The sequence below is a fragment of the Phyllobates terribilis genome, unplaced genomic scaffold, assembly GCF_046119375.1.
Source record: "Phyllobates terribilis strain yellow unplaced genomic scaffold, ASM4611937v1 Scaffold_1__5_contigs__length_1240528914, whole genome shotgun sequence".
Lineage (NCBI taxonomy): Eukaryota > Metazoa > Chordata > Amphibia > Anura > Dendrobatidae > Phyllobates > Phyllobates terribilis.
The window spans coordinates 610586744-610607147 of NW_027362761.1; the positions used below are offsets into that span (position 1 = coordinate 610586744).

The following is a 20404-nucleotide window of genomic DNA, read 5'->3' on the forward strand; positions in this document are numbered from 1 at the left end:
CTACAGATGGATCCAGGAGGAGAAATCCACCAGAGAGATGTCCCCGTCCTCTGTATCCCCAGGACTGTCCAGAGGAGAATCACAGCATCCCGGAGGATCATCAGGTAGACGGTGCTGAGCCCTGTACCGGATCTGTATATGGGGGGACATTTCTGATCGAGGTCATAGATGTCACAGATTTTGGTGGCTTCTTGTATTGTGCTGATTGTTACATCTGATATATCAGGAGGAAGATCCGACTAAGAATAAAGAGGAGGATGAGACAGAAGAAGAAGCGATGACGAGGGAGGATCAGCCGTGTGTGAGTGACGGGAAGGAGGAGATTCCTGTAGATATTTCCACAGGTGTGTAATAATGAGCGGCGTGTGATGATGATGATGACTGGCGTGTGTGGTGACGATGATGATGATGATGATGACTGGTGTGTATCGTGTGCAGTCTCCGGTGCAGTGAAGCTTTATCCGCCGTCCACATCACAGCAGAAGCGTCCGGTGATGGCGCGGCTGCTCCTGTAGAGTCCGGCTGTGCTCTGATGAATACCGGGGCCGCCTTTACACCTCTTCTTAATGATTTAGGAAGCACATAGTTAGTTTTCCTTCACCTTCTATAATATTCCTTCCATCCTTTACGTTCATATGTTTCTTACACAAGTCCCTGCTGCCATATAAATGACTGAGCTTGTGTTCCAGGTGATGAATCTCCCCATCCTATGGATCTCGGGGATGTAGCAGCCTCTGCCTGGTGCTGATGAGTGACGACACATGTCACATGTAGAGTCGTCCTACCTGTCGCCTCTGTTTGCCTCCCACTGCCTCCTACACTGAGGCCGGCGTTCTGGTCCCTCCTCATCCAGGCCAGCCGCCCAGTGGCATGAAGACCCCTATGGTAAGTCAGTAAGTGCCATGCTATGGAGGTGTGGGTCAGACATACGGCTGTCGTCCCTCTGCCACTATGGAGGCCATCTTGGATGTAGGAGGACCAGAACACAGGTCTCAGTCGGAGACAAGCGGAGGACACCAGGTAGGTGACAGTACATGACAAATGTTTAGTCCTCTGTGCCGGGTGGAGAATTGCTTCATCATAAAAGGGATTACGAGCTTGTATCTACAAACAGCTGCAACAATCATGTTGGTTTATGAGGCCTAGTTCAATCAACGTATTGTGACAAAGTCACTGGTAAGGTGCTGGAGGGGAGATATGTTTCCCTGAGGCTATTAACCTCAGTGAATTAAAACCATTAAGTTTCCTCCAGCATGTTATGTGCAAAGAGGGATTAAGTCGTGTGTGTTTTTATGAGAACAACCATAGAGCGGATGGGAGGCTGTCCTCCATATCTCCCCTCCAGGGTGTGGTCTGTGGTTTAAATACATGGCCTGCTGAGGCATTGAGTGTTCAGTGTCTGGAGAAGCTAGCTCCAGAGAGGAGCTTGTGTGTTCTGTGCCAATCTGAAACCTGTGTTTGCTGGACTCTGAGCGGGTGGATCCCCGCTACCACAAGGACTGTGTTTGGTATCACCACTTTGTTTTGTTTTCCGGTTTTTGCCCAAAGGGCCGTGTTTGTTTTACTTCCCATGGTTTATGCTGCCTAATAAATCTGGGAAGAATTTAAAGAGACAGTGTTCCTGTATACCTCTATGTACAATCAAGTGAGCCGATGTACCACAGGTGGCGGTAGAAGTGCGGGCAAGATCCCCAGGAGGCATGTGTAACCTCTGAGGACAAACCGCATGTCCTGGGTAAAGGCGGCCATTAGCCAGGAAACAAAGACAGACAGTATGGAGGACCTGGTCAAGCGTCTTGTGTTAGCCCAGCAGGACACAAGTAAGCTAATATTGCAATAGATCCAACAACAGCAGCAGCACCAACAAGACCAGCTCAGACAGCAGCAACAGCAGATGGAGTTGCTCTCAGAGGCGGTTCATGGGAGGCCGGCAGCCCCTCCCCCCAACTCCAGGTGATGATTCGTACGTCCGAAAAGCATTAAGATGAACCATACAAAAAATGACCCCGGGGGTTGATGTGGAAGCATTTTTGACTGTTTTCGAGCCGGTGGTAGAGCAGTGGGCAGAGGTGCTGGAACCCTATCTGACTAGCAAGCCCCAAAAGGTTTATTATAATCTAGCCTTACTGGATGTCCGCGAATATTTGAAACTGAAAACTGAGATACTGGCACATGCTGGAGTGACTATGTCAGTCAGAGCTCAAAGGGTTCACCTCTTGGCATATTGTTCCAAATTGGCATTCCTTCCCTAGGCCCGTGCAGACCTGGATTGTGCAGGGAGACCTCTGGAATGCGGACTACCTGATTGGCCTCGTAGAAAGGTGGCCGAGAGGTCCCTAAGGAAGCCGGAAGGTTCTGCCTTCCCATACTGGGGAACCCAGAGGAAGCCCGAATCCCAAAAGAGGGGTATAGCCACCACTCGGGTAGTTCGAGGTCCCAAGGGGTTGCTGAGGGTCTGCTAAAAGCCACCAGGAAAGTCTTGATCTGCTGGAGGTGTCACAATCCTGGACACATAGCCGCTTGTTGTCCTATGTCCTCTGAGCCGATGGACTGCAGCGTAGGTTCATACTATGCCTACCCCGCCTGCAGTGTGGCTTATCAGCCCTATGAGGGGCCACAGTCATGTCCCGTGACCATAAATGGAGTGTTAGTGTCGGGACTTCTGGACTCAGAAAGTTTGGTGACCCTGGTAAAGGCCACACTCCCCCACCAGTTGATCCCAGGGAAGTATGTGGGAATCCGCTGTATCCATGGGGATGCCAAGGACTACCCCGTCACCCAATGATAATAAAAACAAATTGTGGGGCTGAGTCCCATAAGGTCGGGACGGTTGAGGGCCTGCTACACCTGGTAATAATAGGGCGGGACTTTAGCCTTTTCTGGAACTTATGGCAGAAAGCAGGCGTACCATGTGACGCAGACAGGAGACGGTTCCACCATGTTGAATCCTCATCGCAGTCGAAGGCAAATGAATTCCCCTTGTGTGTCCTTGACGGGGACAAGGTGGTGACCCAAGAGGCTGAGATTCCTGAGATGGGAGTTTCGGGGGGAATTTTGGGACTGCTCAAATAGAGGACCTTACGTTAAAAGGGGCATGGGACAATGCTTTGTGACTGTGAGAAATGGGGTTGCCCAAGAGCCGGGTGCTGACACCAGGTTTCCTTATTTTTCAGTTAATGAGAATCTGCTATATTGGGTCACTAAACAGAGAGGGGAGGTGTTAGAACAGCTGTTGGTACCAGGACCCTATAGACGTAGGGTACTAGACCTAGCCCATTCTCATGTCTTGGGTGGGGTCCTTCAAAGATTTTACTGGCTTGGATGTCAATGGGAGGTGGTCAGCTATTGTCGGTGCTGTCCTACGTGTCCGTTAACTGCTCCTGTATCCCACTTCTGTAGTCCCTTGGTCCCGTTACCCATTATAGAGGTCCCGTTTGACTGAATTGCTATGGACCTTGTAGGGCCCTTTGTTAAGTCCGCCAGGGGAAACCAGTACATCCTTGTGGTGCTGGACTATGCAACATGGTACCGGAGGTGGTACCACTGAGAAACTCCTCTGCCCTGAGTATAGTCCATATCTTCTCCTGGACGGGCCTGCCAAAGGAGATCGTGACAGACCAGGGAATTCATGTCAAAAGTGATGAGGGAGTTGTGTAAGGCTCTCCAGATTACACAACTCAGGACGTCAGTGTACCATCAGCAGACGGACGGCCAGGTGGAGAGGTTCGACAAGACCCTAAAATCCATACTTACAAAGGTCGAGGAGAAGGATGGCCGAGACTGAGATTGCCTACTCCCCTACCTGCTATGCTCCATTAGGGAAGGTCCCCAAGGACTCTCACTCTTCGAGTATGCTATACAGGAAGCACCAGGGCCGGCGTCAGCACCCGGCGTACCCGGGCAAGTGCCGGGGCCTTGGAAAATCAGAGGGGCCCACCGCCCACTCACTGTCGGGGCCCTGGCCGCTTCCTCGGCACCTGTTCAGGGACGCAGGCGCTGCTTGATTGCCGGCACTCCCCCAAGACATGGCCGCGCGCTGTCTGGCTGTGTCTGCTAGTAATGACACGCAGGGGCGACACTGCACCTTTAATTGTGCTTGTGTGTCGCCCCTGCCGCGTCATTACTAGCAGACACAGCCGGACAGCGCGCGGCCATGTCTGGGGGAGTGCCGGCAATCAAACACCGTCGGAGCGGAGGTCCTGCACAGATGGGCGGGAGGGGCCTGGACCCGACCGCAAGTGGGCCCCTCTGATGTTCCAGGGCCATGATGTCTGTGACACGCCGGGGGCCCTGCACTGCCCCATACCTGAGGAGCTGCTGGACAGGACACTGGACCGGGGACAGGTGAGTGAGGCTTCCCCAATCCCCATATTAAAAATATTTGGAATGGGTCTGTGTGAGTGCATGTATGTGAATGTCAGTGTATATGACTGTGTATATATATTTGTCTGTTTTATATATGTCTTTAAGAATTTGTGTAAAAATGTGTATGTCTGTATGTGTACATGTCTGCCTACCGTGTGTGCGTGCATATGTCTGCGTACCGTGTGTGCGTGCATATGTCTGCGTACCGTGTGTGCGTGCATGTGTCTGGGTACCGTGTGTGCGTGCATGTGTCTGCGTACCGTGTGTGCGTGCATGTGTCTGGGTACAGTGTGTGCGTGCATGTGTCTGGGTACCGTGTGTGCGTGCATGTGTCTGGGTACCGTGTGTGCGTGCATGTGTCTGGGTACCGTGTGTGCGTGCATGTGTCTGGGTACCGTGTGTGCGTGCATGTGTCTGGGTACCGTGTGTGCGTGCATGTGTCTGCGTACCGTGTGTGCGTGCATGTGTCTGCGTACCGTGTGTGCGTGCATGTGTCTGCGTACCGTTTGTGTGTGCATGTGTCTGCGTACCGTGTGTGCGCGCATGTCTGCATATGTGAAGGATGAGGTGGCAGGCTGGGCCCTGTGTACTATATATATATATTTCTCCGCCGTATCTGTGCATCATGAATCGTGTATGTGTTAAAAGGGCCTACTGAGACTCTTTCGCCCTGGGCCCACAAAAACCTGGAGCCGGCCCTGGGCAGCACCCTCGGGGACTATTGGGCATTGCGAAAGAGACCTGGGAAGCCGAGGTAACACCCCACCGGAGCGTCATCGAGCATGTGGCCCAAATGCAAGACAGTATTGCAGGGATGATGCCAATTGTAAGGGAAAGCCTCATACAAACATAAGTGGCCCAGGCAAGTGTCTACAATCGGTCGTCGAGACTGAGTGTAACGGGTACGGGAGGCGGAACCTCTGAGCTACTATACAAGGGGGCGGCCCTTGTAAGGGAGCGGGTGGCAGTCTCTGGATGAACGGACAGGGAGATACGGCAAGTGATCAGGGCAGTCTCTGGGTAAGGGGTAGGTACGACCTGTGATGGCAGAGCCTCCGGGTAGGCTAGCAGGCAGATGGTAGATTGGTGCTCCCAGGTGAGCAAGCGAGAGTCTCTGGAATAGCAGGTGGTCACGGCACGTGACGGCGGAGCCTCCGGGCTGGCAGGCAGGCAGGTAACGGAGAAGCGCTCCCAGGTGAGCGGGCAAGAGTCTCAGGAATAGCTGGTGGTCACCGCACGTGACAACGGGACCTCCGGGCTGGCAAGCAGGCAGGTAACGGAGATGCGCTCCCAGGTGAGCGGGCAAGAGTCTCTGAGATAGCTGGTGGTCACAGCACGTGACAACGGAGCCTCCGGGCTGGCAAGCAGGCAGGTAACGGAGAAGCGCTCCCAGGTGAGCGGGCAAGCTGGTCCATAGACAGACTGACCGGAGTAGTAAGGCAGACCGTCGGACCTCAGGCAAGCAGGCAGGTAGCTGATATGCGCTCCCAGGTGAGCGGGCAGGCTGGTCCTTAGACAGACTGACAGGAGTAGTAAGGCAGACCGTCGGACCTCAGACTGGCAGACAGGTAACAAGTATTCAGGCAGGAATCAGGCAGGTAACTGGCAGGAATCAGGCAGGTAACTGGCAGGTAACTGGCAACGGGACCTGAGGGCTGAAGCACAGGTGAGACACAGGTGCAAACAACATTGCTCGGGCACCTCCATTTTGGAGGAGGTGCCTTATATATGATGAAGTCCTCCGGCCATTGGCCGGGGACTCCTTAGGGCGGCGCGCGCGGCCCCTTTAAGAGGAGGGGAGCGCGCGCGCGCGCGCCCTAAGCACAGGGGCCGGGAAGGGGCGCGCGCTGAGAGCAGAGCGGGAGGAGGACGCCGGGAAGGAGCGCGCGCTGACAGCAGAGCGGGGAGAGGACGCCGGGCACGGAGCAGAGCGGTGAGGGGAGCAGCGTCCCTGCCTAGCAGAGGGCAGGGACGCCAGCACTACAGTACCCCCCCCTTTAGGCCCCCCTTTTTTTAGGCCAGACAGAAATTTAGCTAGGATGAGAGGGGCATGGATGTTCTCCCGGGGCTCCCACGTTCTCTCCTCAGGACCAAACCCCTTCCAATCTACCAGAAAAAAGGTCTTTCCTCTTACCCTTTTGGTGGCAAGAATGTTCTCTACCTCAAACTCGTCCTCAGCAGAAACCGGAGCAGGAGGCGTACCTGTAGACTTGGAAAAAGAGTTAAGTACCACAGGTTTGAGGAGAGATACATGGAAGGAGTTAGGGATCCGTAAGTTGGCCGGGAGTTTCAATTTATAGGCCACCGGGTTGATCTGACTGATGACCTCCAGTGGGCCGATGAACCGAGGCCCTAACTTATAGGAAGGGATCTTGAGCCGGACATATTTGGACGAGAGCCAGACTTTATCCCCAGGGCGGAATTGAGGAGGGTCCAGACGTTTTTTGTCAGCGTGTCTTTTCATACGCTCGGATGACAGAAGGCGTGCGGACCGGGTACTCTCCCATATGGAGGAAAATTTGTTAACAAGAGATTCCGCAGCCGGATTGTCCGCCGAGGTGGAGACGGGAAACGGGATCCGAGGATGCTGACCGTAGACTACAAAAAACGGGGATTTGGAGGAAGACTCGCTCTCGTGATTGTTGTACGAGAATTCGGCCCATGGCAGGAGATCCACCCAGTCAGAATGGTGGGCATTAACGAAGTGCCGAAGGTAACTGGTCAGGTTCTGATTGATCCGCTCCACTTGACCATTAGACTGTGGGTGGTAAGCGGAGGAGAAGTCCAGGGTGACGTCCAGCAATTTACAAGTGGCTCTCCAGAAACGGGAAGTGAACTGTACCCCACGATCCGACACGATGTGACGGGGCAGGCCATGAAGACGGAAGATGTGGCGGATAAAGTCTTTAGCCAGCTCGGGTGCAGACGGAAGACCTGGCAGTGGAATGAAGTGAGCCATCTTGGAGAAGCGGTCAGCGACCACCCAAATGACTGTACAACCGGCAGAGACGGGCAGATCAGTAATGAAGTCCATCGCTATATGCTGCCAGGGGGCAGCAGGTACTGGCAGAGGTAGGAGGCGGCCGGCCGGCAGGCGTCTCGGAACTTTGTTGCGGGCGCAGGACACACAGGCAGAAACAAAGTCTATTACATCCTTGTGCAGGTTAGGCCACCAGTAGTGCCGGGTAATAAGCTGGAGGGTCTTTTTCTGACCGGCGTGGCCAGCTAGTTTAGACGAATGACCCCAGTGTAGGATCTTCTCCCGATCAGGTACTGGTACGAACGTCTTACCAGGAGGAAGACGATTTAGACTCACGGGAGCCACCTGCATTACTCTGGCGGGATCGATGATATGTTTCGGATCCTCCTCGAGATCAGACACCAGAAAGGATCGAGACAAGGCGTCCGCCTTGACGTTTTTGTCAGCCGGGCGAAAATGAAGGACAAAATCAAAACGAGCAAAAAACAAGGACCACCGGGCTTGGCGCGGGTTAAGTCTCTGGGCATGCTGGAGGTAAGCCAAGTTCTTGTGGTCAGTGTAAATTATTACCGGGTGAAGAGCCCCCTCGAGCAGGTAACGCCACTCCTCCAATGCCAGTTTGATGGCCAATAACTCTCGGTCTCCTATGGAATAGTTGCGCTCAGAGGAGGAGAAGAGTTTAGAGAAGAAGCCACAAGTTACCATCCTCCCGGAAGATGATTTTTGAGTAAGTACCGCTCCGGCTCCAGAGGAGGAGGCGTCAACTTCCAGGAAGAACTGCTTGTTGCCATCTGGGCGATGCAGCACCGGGGCGGAAGAGAAGGCCTGTTTAAGGGAAAGAAAGGCCTCCTCTGCTTCGGGTGGCCACTCTTTGGGATTAGTACCTTTACGGGTGAGCGCAGAAATTGGGGCCGTCCGGGAAGAGAAGTGTGGTATGAAGAGGCGGTAGTAGTTGGCGAAGCCCAGGAATCGCTGAATGGCCTTCAACCCCTCCGGTCGGGGCCATTTCTCGATGGCAGACAGTTTCTCAGGATCCATTTGTAGGCCGGTCTGAGAGATAATGTAGCCCAGAAACGGAAGCGAGGTCTGCTCAAAGAGGCACTTCTCAAATTTAGCGTAGAGATGGTTCTGCCTTAGCCTGAGCAGGACCTGACGAACGTCCCTCCGGTGAGTCTGGAGATCCGGAGAGAAGACCAAGATGTCGTCCAGGTACACCACTACGCAGGAGTAGAGAAGGTCCCGGAAGATGTCATTGACCAACTCTTGAAAGACGGCAGGAGCGTTACAGAGACCAAAGGGCATTACCAGGTATTCATAGTGGCCGTCCCGGGTGTTGAATGCCGTCTTCCATTCATCCCCCTGACGAATACGAACCAGGTTGTACGCCCCACGAAGGTCCAGTTTGGTGAAGATCCTAGCCCCCCTCAGACGATCAAATAATTCTGGAATGAGCGGAAGGGGGTACTTATTCTTCACCGTGATCAGGTTTAGGCCTCTATAGTCTATACAGGGACGGAGAGAGCCGTCCTTCTTTTTGACGAAAAAGAAGCCTGCTCCCGCCGGGGAGGTAGATTTCCGGATGAATCCTCTGGCCAGATTCTCCTCAATATATTCGGACATTGACCGGGTCTCAGCAGCGGATAAAGGATAGATACGCCCACGGGGAGGAGTAGTACCGGGTAGCAGATCGATGGGACAGTCGTATGGTCTATGTGGTGGTAATGTCTCTGCCTCCTTTTTATTAAAGACATCTGCATAAGACCAATAAGGAATCGGAAGTCCAGGTAGATTAGCTGGGGTAGGAGAGGGACGGACGGGATGGACGGGAACCAGGCAGGTTTTATGACAGTCTTGTCCCCAGCGAAGGACCTCTCCGGTTTGCCAGTCTAGCACGGGTGCATGTCTCTGGAGCCAGGGCAGACCTAGCAAGAGGGCGTGAGAGAGTCCAGGTAGAACATGAAAGGAGATACTTTCAGAATGCAGCATTCCCACCTGCAGGGTGATGGATTCGGTGATGAGTTGAATGGGGCGAGGTAAGAGGCCCCCATCCACGGCAGCGACAGACAAGGGTACAGCCAGAGGTTTGGTGGGGATGCGGTATTTCTCAACCAGGGACTGTGAAATAAGGTTCCCGGCTGCTCCAGAGTCAAGTTGGGCTAGTTCGAAATAACGGTTCTCCCCGTAGATGATCGAAACTGACAACAGCAGGGATGGAGAGGATTTATTCTTGTCTAGGTGGACCTCTCTGAGCGAACCTAGACACAGGCGTTTCCCGACCTCTCCGGACAGGCACGGATCCGGTGCTCCTTACTGCCACAGTAGAAGCAGCTTCCCTCGGCACGGCGTGAGTCCTGACGGGTTTTGACCATCTTGGTCTGGTCGACCTGCATAGGCTCAGGAGAGTGTACCTGGGGAGAAATGGAGGGAATGACGGGTTTCTGGAAAGTAGGAGCTAAACGTGGAATCCTTCTCTCACGGGTGACCTCTTTGGCACGCTCCTGGAACCGTAGGTCAATCCGGGTGGCAAGAGTTATTAAGTCATCGAGAGTGGTAGGAATGTCCCGACCGGCAAGTTCATCTTTAATACGGCCGGACAGACCCTCCCAGAAGACGGAAACCAGAGCGTCGTTATCCCAGGCCAGCTCCGAGGCAAGGGTACGGAACCGTATGGCATATTGGCCCACGGTGAGACTCCCCTGACGGAGGCGTAGCAACGATGATGCAGATGAGGTCTTCCGTCCGGGTTCGTCGAAGACTTTCCGGAAAGCCGTGAGAAAAGCAGGCAAGTTGGACACCAGGGGGTCTCCTCTCTCCCATAGAGGATTCAGCCAGGCCAGGGCCTCCCCGGTGAGATGGGACATGATGAAGGCAATTTTGGCCCGGTCGGAGTTAAACTGGTAGGACAAAAGTTCAAAATGCAGGGTGCACTGATTTAAGAAGCCCCGAGCCTGGACGGGGTCGCCTCCGAAGCGAGGAGGTGCAGAAAGCCGGGGTCCGGGGTAGGATACCATAGTATTAGTGGGCAGCGGAGCTGCCGGATTGCAAGATATGGCACTGGCGGAGGTTGTTGGTGGATCAGACAGAGTGTTCAGGCGAGTATTAACATTCCGCAGGTGACCCAGGATGGCCTCCTGTTGGGACCTCTGACGGGACAGTTCTAGACAGAGGTCCGAGAGCGAGGGAGCTTGGGTGCCACCGGGTTCCATGGCCCGAGCAAACTGTAACGGGTACGGGAGGCGGAACCTCTGAGCTACTATACAAGGGGGCAGCCCTTGTAAGGGAGCGGGTGGCAGTCTCTGGATGAACGGACAGGGAGATACGGCAAGTGATCAGGGCAGTCTCTGGGTAAGGGGTAGGTACGACCTGTGATGGCAGAGCCTCCGGGTAGGCTAGCAGGCAGATGGTAGATTGGTGCTCCCAGGTGAGCAAGCGAGAGTCTCTGGAATAGCAGGTGGTCACGGCACGTGACGGCGGAGCCTCCGGGCTGGCAGGCAGGCAGGTAACGGAGAAGCGCTCCCAGGTGAGCGGGCAAGAGTCTCAGGAATAGCTGGTGGTCACCGCACGTGACAACGGGACCTCCGGGCTGGCAAGCAGGCAGGTAACGGAGATGCGCTCCCAGGTGAGCGGGCAAGAGTCTCTGAGATAGCTGGTGGTCACAGCACGTGACAACGGAGCCTCCGGGCTGGCAAGCAGGCAGGTAACGGAGAAGCGCTCCCAGGTGAGCGGGCAAGCTGGTCCATAGACAGACTGACCGGAGTAGTAAGGCAGACCGTCGGACCTCAGGCAAGCAGGCAGGTAGCTGATATGCGCTCCCAGGTGAGCGGGCAGGCTGGTCCTTAGACAGACTGACAGGAGTAGTAAGGCAGACCGTCGGACCTCAGACTGGCAGACAGGTAACAAGTATTCAGGCAGGAATCAGGCAGGTAACTGGCAGGAATCAGGCAGGTAACTGGCAGGTAACTGGCAACGGGACCTGAGGGCTGAAGCACAGGTGAGACACAGGTGCAAACAACATTGCTCGGGCACCTCCATTTTGGAGGAGGTGCCTTATATATGATGAAGTCCTCCGGCCATTGGCCGGGGACTCCTTAGGGCGGCGCGCGCGGCCCCTTTAAGAGGAGGGGAGCGCGCGCGCGCGCGCCCTAAGCACAGGGGCCGGGAAGGGGCGCGCGCTGAGAGCAGAGCGGGAGGAGGACGCCGGGAAGGAGCGCGCGCTGACAGCAGAGCGGGGAGAGGACGCCGGGCACGGAGCAGAGCGGTGAGGGGAGCAGCGTCCCTGCCTAGCAGAGGGCAGGGACGCCAGCGCTACACTGAGACAGTTCAGCCCTGGAGACCGGGTGTTAACCTGCTCAAACCTTGGCGAGACAGGAAGCCGGTGGAAGCTACGTGCCTGGGGGCCCATCCTGAAGCCCGAGTCGAGGATGTTACAGTGGCAGAGACACTATCACTGGCCCAAAAGCAACAGTGGCGAGAGTTGCTTCAGCAGAACCGGGACTTGTTTTCAGAGCTGCCAGGTTGTACATAGGTGGTCGAGCATGAAAACTTGAAGGAGCCGCATGTGAGGGTGAATCAAAGGACATATCAGATTTCTGAAGCCCACTGCGAGGTGATCTCCAAAGAGGTGAGGAGAACGTTGAGCCTGGGCATGATCGAGTAGTCAAAGAGCGGCTAGTCCAGCCCCATTGTCCTGGTGCCGAAGCCGAATGGAGAATGGCGGTTCTGTAATAGCTACAGGAAGCTGAATGAGGTGTCAAAGTTCAACACATATCCGATGCCCCTCATGAGCTTATTGAGAGGCTAGGGTCAGCCAGATATATTACCACCCTGGACCTAACGAAAGGGTACTGGCAGATTCTCTTGTCTCCAAGTGCCAAGGAGAAGACGGCCTTCTCTACTCCTGACGGGTGCTTTCAATACACCGGGATGCCATTCAGTCTGCAGGGAGCCCCAGCTAACTTCCAGAGGGCCATGGATCGGATCCTAGTATCTCACGAGAAGTACGCCTCAGCTTACCTGGTTGACATCATAATATTCAGCCCAGATTGAGGAAATAATTTACAGAAGGTCCAGGCGGTACTGGATGCTATAAGGAAGTCAGGGTTTACGATAAACCCAAAGAAGTGCGCCATGGGGAAAGAAGAGGCAAAATACTTGGGCTACATCTCGGAAGGGGCGAAAAAAAACAAGTGGAGGTGGAGGCTATCTGAAATTCAAGAAGCAAGTTCGGGTGTTTCTAGGAATGGTGGGGTATTATCGGCGATTTATCCCGAATTTCACCAGGATAGCTGCCCCCTGACTGATCTTCTTAACCGGTTCAGGGCCGCCCACTGTACATAAACGTCGGCGCTGCCCGGGCTCTGTGCAGCGCCGACGTTTAAAAACGGTGGGTGGTCCCGCAGCGCTCAGGACCCCCAGGGTCCTGCTAGCGCTGCGGTACCGGTTCAGAGCGATAGCTCTGACATGTGGCATCATGGGGACCTGAATGGATCAGGTCCCCATGATGTTAACCTGTTCCTATCTTCTTGATGCCGCGATCCATAAAAGATAGTGACAGCTGGTGGTCGGTGATCGGGACCCCCCACATACCTCAGGAGCGGCGGGGATCCCGTGCTCTGACCTCTGACATCATCGAGACCTGATTGGCTCAGGTCTCGATGATGTCAGCGTCACACCAGCCAATCAGAGAGATCACCAGGGAAGTTTGTTTTAGCAACAAACTTTCCCGGGCGATCTGCCTGATAAATACACTGTTTCTCCTCCGATCTCAGTGAGAGAGCAGAGGAGAAACAGTGTGACAAGAGCTGTGTCAGCCTTGCCACAGTTAAAGTGAAAAAAATAAAATAAAAAAGAAAGTAAGAGTTAGGGTTAGTCAGTCCTGTCAGATCAGTCAGTCAGTCAGTCCTGTCAGATCAGTCAGTCAGTCAGTCCTGTCAGATCTATCAGTCAGTCAGTCCTGTCAGATCTATCAGTCAGTCCTGTCAGATCTGTCAGTCAGTCCTGTCAGATCTATCAGTCAGTCAGTCCTGTCAGATCAGTCAGTCAGTCAGTCCTGTCAGATCAGTCAGTCAGTCCTGTCAGATCAGTCAGTCCTGTCAGGTCAGTCAGTCCTGTCAGATCAGTCCGGTCAGTCCAGTCCGGTCAGTCCAGTCCAGTCCGGTCCGGTCCGTTCAGTCCAGTCAAAAAATATAAAAATAAAATGGCCCGTCAGACTTATACCGCAGAGGAGGTGTATGCCCTGCTGTGTTCTGACACTGATGACAGCGCAATCTCAGATGGAGATATGGATTTTGAGGGCTTTAGTAGCGGCGACACTGAGAGCCCAGAAATGAGCAGTGATTCTGTTCCATCCTCAAGCCCAAGGACCAGTACAGCAATAGGGGCAAATAGTGCTACTGGAGAAACGTCTCCAAATCAGGGAACACTGCCCAGTACAAGCGCTGTCCCTGCTACTAGTGAATTGGCGCACGCCAGTGTACAAGGGGCGTTGCCACATGATCTAGCATTTCCCAGATGGGAGGCTTCGGATTCGGCTGCTCCATTCAGCCCTGATTTCAACGCCACTCCTGGTATAAATGTGGAGGTGGAAGATTTTGGACCAATTCATTTTTTTAATTTGTTTTTTACAGACAGCTTGCTAGAGCTTATTGTCGTGCAAACAAATTTATACGCGTCCCAATTCATAAGCCAGAATCCCCGATCTTACTATGCTAGGGCAAATTTATGGACACCAACTAATGTCCCGGAAATAAAAAAATTTTTAGGACTTACATTTGCCATGGGGCTTGTTAAAAAACCGAGCATTCGATCCTACTGGTCCAACCACCCTGTTCAAGCCACCCCTATGTTTTCAGTCGTTCTGCCTAGGACCCGTTATGAAATGCTCATGCGGTTTTGGCATTTTAACGACAATAGTCAATGCCTGCTCAGAAATGCCCCAGAACATGACAGGTTATATAAAATTAGACCCATCATTGAAAATTTGTCAGAAAAATTCTTAAGCCTCTACACCCCAACACAAAATATTTCTATAGACGAGTCCCTTGTAAAATCCAAAGGAAGACTGCACCTCAAGCAATTTATCCCATCTAAAAGGGCAAGGTTTGGAATAAAGCTCTATAAAATGTGCGAAAGTTCAACCGGATACACATCCACTTTCCGCATATATGAGGGGAAAGACAGCCAGCTAAACCCACCAGGATGCCCTACTTATCTGGGGACATCTGCAAAAATTGTTTGGGAGCTGATAAGTCCATTTTTTCAAAAAGGCTACAATCTATATGTGGACAATTATTACACCAGCATACCCCTATTTAAAAGTCTGGTTGAACACAACATCGGGGCTTGTGGGACCATCCGTAAAAACCGTCAGGGGTTTCCACAACCATTGGTCAACCAAAAGTTTCAAAAGGGGCAGTCAGGGGCTGTACGCAACGGAGAGCTGCTTGCCCTGAAATATAGGGATAAGAGGGATATTTTTGTCCTCAGCTCGATCCACACAGATGCCACAAGGGCCACTGTAGAACTAGGATCCACCACTCCGAAGCAAAAACCTGTGTCAGTCATTGACTACAACAAACACATGGGGGGTGTGGACCTTGCAGACCAGGTTCTACAGCCATACCAGGTATCAAGAAAGTCCTATACCTGGTATAAAAAGTTGGTTATTTATTTGTTTCAGGTGGCCACATACAATTCTTTTGTGTTGTACAAAAAAGCAGGAAATTCAGATCCTTTTCTTGATTATCAAGAAAAGGTAATTGAAAATCTTGTCTTTCAAAGTGTTAGCCCCGCTCATCCATTAGAATCTGAGGATGTGAAAAGACTCACTGAGCGACATTTTATTGCACTTATTCCAGCAACGGAAACAAGAAGGAACCCCCAGAAAAGATGTCGTGTATGTACTAAGAGAGGAATGAGGCGTGATACCCGCTACTATTGCCCACAATGCCCATCATTGCCAGCCTTATGCGTCACTGACTGCTTTAAAATCTACCGCACAGAACCACGTTTTTAAACTGTAAAAATGTATCCCAATTTGTCATTCAAACATTTGGTTCATTTAGTGAATGACACATTCGAGTAGAGCTCACTTAATTTCCAGGGGGGGTTCTCCAGAATCTAAACCTTCCATTGCGTGCTTGTTTCTGGAAATCATCCATCGAGTTAAAATGGTCACTAAACCCATAGATGAATTCCCAGAGGGGTGTCATTTCCAAAATGGGGTCACTTCAGGGGGAATTCTTTAGCTCTGGTACTCTGAAAAGTGCCAGAACAGCATGAAGTGACCCCATTATGGAAATGACACCTCTGTGGGAATTCATCTATGGGTTTAGTGACCATTTACCTATCTACTTATTTTCCCACCACTAGATTAATTTATACAGAGGAGTAGATTGTAAAATTCGGTCACTTGTTGTGGGTTTCCTCTGTTTAGGCACCTCAGGGGCTCTCCAAATGCAACATGGCGTCCGCTATCCATTCCAGTCAAATTTCCATTCCAAAAGTCAAATGGCGCTCCTTACCTTCCGAGCCATGCCGTGCGCCCAAACAGTGGCTTTGCACCACATATGGGGTATCAGCGTGCTCAGGAGAAATTGCACAACATATTTTGGGGTCCATTTTTTCTGGCTGCCCTTGTGAAAATTAAAAATTTGAGGCTAAAGTAGCAGTTTTGTGTTAAAAATGTGTTTTTTTATTTTCACACTTCAACATTATAAAATTCTGTGAAGCCCCTGGGGGTTCAAGGTGCTCACCACACATCTAGATAAGTTCCTTGAGGGGTCTAGTTTCCAAAATGGGGTGACTTGTTGGGGGTTTCCTCTGTTTAGGCACCTCAGGGACTCTCCAAATGCAACATGGCGTCCGCTATCGATTCCAGTCAAATTTCCATTCCAAAAGTCAAATGGCGCTCCTTACCTTCCGAGCCATGCCGTGCGCCCAAACAGTGGCTTTGCACCACATATGGGGTATCAGCGTGCTCAGGAGAAATTGCACAACACATTTTGGGGTCCATTTTTTCTGGCTGCCCTTGTGAAAATTAAAAATTTGAGGCTAAAGTAGCAGTTTTGTGAAAAAAAGTTAAATGTTCATTGTTTTCTTCCACATTCCAAAAATTCCTGTGAAGCACCTGAAGGGTTAATAAACTTCTTGAATGTGGTTTTGAGCACCTTGAGGGGTGCAGTTTTTAGAATGGTGTCACTTTTGGGTATTTTCTGTCATAAAGGCCCCTCAAAGTCACTTCAAATAAGATGTGTCCCTAAAAAAATGTTTTTGTAAATTTTGTTGTAAAAATGAGAAATCGCTGGTCAACTTTTAACCCTTATAACTTCCTAACAGAAAAAAATTTTGGTTCCAAAATTGTGCTGATGTAAAGTAGACATGTGGGAAATGTTATTTATTAATTCTTTTGTGTGACATATCTCTCTGATTTAAGGGCATGAAAATTCAAAGTTTGAAAATTGCAAAATTTTCAAAATTTTCGCCAAATTTCTGATTTTTTCACAAATAAACGCAAGTGATATCGAAGAAATTTTACCACAATCATGAAGTACAATATGTCACGAAAAACAATCTCAGAATCAGGGGAATACGATGAAGCGTTCCAGAGTAATTACCTCATAAAGTGACAGTGGTCAGAATTGAAAAAATTGGCCTGGTCACGAAGGCAAAAACAGGCTCTGGCGCGAAGTGGTTAAGGGCTCGAAGACGTCCATGGCCAAGTGGTCCCCTGACTCAATTTTTTTTCAGCAAGTGACAAGGGGGCCTGTCGGGGGCAGACATACTGCCAGTGCTGCTGCACAGGGTCCCGAGTCTTGTCTATCCTAGAGCCAGCAGCAGCATCAACATAATGAGGAGGGAAAGGGGCCGTACAGACTGAGGCCTCTGTGAAAGACACTGGATGGGGCCCCCTCCTCTCCTCTCAGTGTTGATGCTGACTCTATAATTCAGGAAACACGGGTCATCGTAGGAAAGAAACTGCTCACGCTCAGCCTGACAGTCAAGTGATTCCCTCTCTGCTTCTTCTGCATGGCCTTCAGGAGGAAGGGGAGGAGGGTGTCCTGTGTGCCATGGAGGGAGGAGGGTGTCCTATGTGCCATGGAGGGAGGGGAGGAGGGTTTCCTGTGTGCCATGGAGGGAGGGGAGGAGGGTTTCCTGTGTGCCATGGAGGGAGGGGAGGAGGGTGTCCTGTGTGCCATGGAGGGAGGAGGGTGTCCTATGTGCCATGGAGGGAGGGGAGGAGGGTTTCCTGTGTGCCATGGAGGGAGGGGAGGAGGGTGTCCTGTGTGCCGTGGAGGGAGGGGAGGAGGGTGTCCTGTGTGCCATGGAGGGAGGGGAGGAGGGTGTCCTGTGTGCCATGGAGGGAGGGGAGGAAGGTGTCCTCTGTGCCATGGAGGGAGGAGGGTGTCCTGTGTGCCGTGGAGGGAGGAGGGTGTCCTGTGTGCCATGGAGGGAGGGGAGGAGGGTGTCCTGTGTGCCGGTGAGGAGGGTGTCCTATGTGCCATGGAGGGAGGGGAGGAGGGTGTCCTGTGTGCCGTGGAGGGAGGGGAGGAGGGTGTCCTGTGTGCCGGTGAGGAGGGTGTCCTATGTGCCATGGAGGAAGGGGAGGAGGTTGTCCTGTGTGCCATGGAGGGAGGGGAGGAGGGTGTCCTGTGTGCCATGGAGGGAGGAGGGTGTCCTGTGTGCCATGGAGGGAGGGGAGGAGGGTGTCCTGTGTGCCATGGAGGGAGGGGAGGAGGGTGTCCTGTGTGCCATGGAGGGAGGGGAGGAGGGTGTCCTATGTGCCATGGAGGGAGGGGAGGAGGGTGTCCTGTGTGCCATGGAGGGAGGGGAGGAAGGTGTCCTGTGTGCCATGGAGGGAGGGGAGGAGGGTGTCCTGTGTGCCGGTGAGGAGGGTGTCCTATGTGCCATGGAGGAAGGGGAGGAGGGTGTCCTGTGTGCCATGGAGGGAGGGGAGGAGGGTGTCCTGTGTGCCATGGAGGGAGGAGGGTGCCCTGTGTGCCATGGAGGGAGGGGAGGAGGGTGTCCTGTGTGCCATGGAGGGAGGGGAGGAGGGTGTCCTGTGTGCCATGGAAGGAGGGGAGGAGGGTGTCCTGTGTGCCATGGAGGGAGGGGAGGAGGGTGTCCTGTGTGCCATGGAGGGAGGGGAGGAGGGTGTCCTGTGTGCCATGGAGGGAGGGGAGGAGTGTGTCCTGTGTGCCATGGAGGGAGGGGAGGAGGGTGTCCTGTGTGCCATGGGGGGAGGGGAGGAGGGTGTCCTGTGTGCCGTGGAGGGAGGGGAGGACGGTGTCCTGTGTGCCATGGAGGGAGGAGGGTTTCCTGTGTGCCATGGAGGGAGGGGAGGAGGGTGTCCTGGGTGCCGTGGAGGGAGGGGAGGAGGGTGTCCTGTGTGCCATGAAGGGAGAAGGGTGTCCTGTGTGCCATGGAGGGAGGGGAGGAGGGTTTCCTGTGTGCCGTGGAGGGAGGGGAGGAGGGTGCCCTGTGTGCCATGGAGGGAGGGGAGGAGGGTGTCCTGTGTGCCGTGGAGGGAGGGGAGGAGGGTGTCCTGTGTGCCGTGGAGGGAGGGGAGGAGGGTGTCCTGTGTGCCGTGGAGGGAGGGGAGGAGGGTGCCCTGTGTGCCATGGAGGGAGGGGAGGAGGGTGTCCTGTGTGCCATGGAGGGAGGGGAGGAGGGTGTGCCGTGGAGGGAGGGGAGGAGGGTGTCCTGTGTGCAGTGGAGGGAGGGGAGGAGGGTGTCCTGTGTGCCGTGGAGGGAGGGGAGGAGGGTGTCCTGTGTGCCGTGGAGGGAGGGGAGGAGGGTGTCCTGTGTGCCGTGGAGGGAGGGGAGGAGGGTGTCCTGTGTGCCGTGGAGGGAGGGGAGGAGGGTGTCCTGTGTGCCGTGGAGGGAGGGGAGGAGGGTGTCCTGTGTGCCATGGAGGGAGGAGGGTGTCCTCTGTGCCATGGAGGGAGGAGAGAAGGGTGTCCTGTGTGCCGTGGAGGGAGGGGAGGAGGGTGTCCTGTGTGCCATGGAGGGAGGGGAGGAGGGTGTCCTCTGTGCCATGGAGGGAGGTGAGGAGGGTGTCCTCTGTGCCATGGAGGGAGGTGAGGAGGGTGTCCTGTGTGCCATGGAGGGAGGAGGTGTCCTGTGTGCCATGTAGGGGAGGAGGGTGTCCTGTGTGCCATGGAGGGAGGGGAGGAGGGTGTCCTGTGTGCCATGGAGGGAGGGGAGGAGGGTGTCCTGTGTGCCATGGAGGGAGGAGGGTGTCCTGTGTGCCATGGAGGGAGGAGGGTGTCCTGTGTGCCATGGAGGGAGGGGAGGAGGGTGTCCTGTGTGCCATGGAGGGAGGGGAGGAGGGTGTCCTGTGTGCCATGGAGGGAGGGGAGGAGGGTGTCCTGTGTGCCATGGAGGGAGGGGAGGAGGGTGTCCTGTGTGCCATGGAGGTAGGGGAGGAGGGTGTCCTGTGTGCCATGGAGGGAGGGGAGGAGGGTGTCCTGTGTGCCATGGAGGGAGGGGAGGAGGGTGTCCTGTGTGCCATGGAGGGAGGGGAGGAGGGTGTCCTGTGTGCCATGGAGGGAGGGGAGGAGGGTGTCCTCTGTGCCATGGAGGGAGGGGAGGAGGGTGTCCTGTGTGCCATGGAGGGAGGAGGGTGTCCTATGTGCCATGGAGGGAGGAGGGTGTCCTGTGTGCCATGGAGGGAGGAGGGTGTCCTGTGTGCCGTGGAGGGAGGGGAGGAGGGTGTCCTGTGTGCCATGGAGGGAGGGGAGGAGGGTGTCCTGTGTGCCACGGAGGGAGGAGGGTGTCCTGTGTGCCATGGAGGGAGGGGAGGAGGGTGTCCTGTGTGCCATGGAGGTAGGGGAGGAGGGTGTCCTGTGTGCCATGGAGGGAGGGGAGGAGGGTGTCCTGTGTGCCATGGAGGGAGGGGAGGAGGGTGTCCTGTGTGCCATGGAGGGAGGGGAGGAGGGTGTCCTCTGTGCCATGGAGGGAGGGGAGGGTGTCCTGTGTGCCATGGAGGGAGGAGGGTGTCCTGTGTGCCATGGAGGGAGGAGGGTGTCCTGTGTGCCATGGAGGGAGGAGGGTGTCCTG

General features: G+C 54.0%; 1 protein-coding gene and 1 pseudogene across 1 annotated transcript in view; both read left to right on the top strand.

Annotated features, from left to right (window-relative positions):
- Window positions 1-20404, top strand: part of LOC141272630 (uncharacterized) — a 70929-nt pseudogene that overhangs the window by 26439 nt on the left and 24086 nt on the right.
- Window positions 1-20404, top strand: part of LOC141165233 (uncharacterized) — a 57336-nt gene that overhangs the window by 24606 nt on the left and 12326 nt on the right. The window contains exons 8-9 of the mRNA XM_073650859.1: window positions 7-104; window positions 227-344. Coding sequence (XP_073506960.1) covers window positions 7-104; window positions 227-344 — 216 coding nt within the window. The remainder of the gene's footprint in view (window positions 1-6; window positions 105-226; window positions 345-20404) is intronic.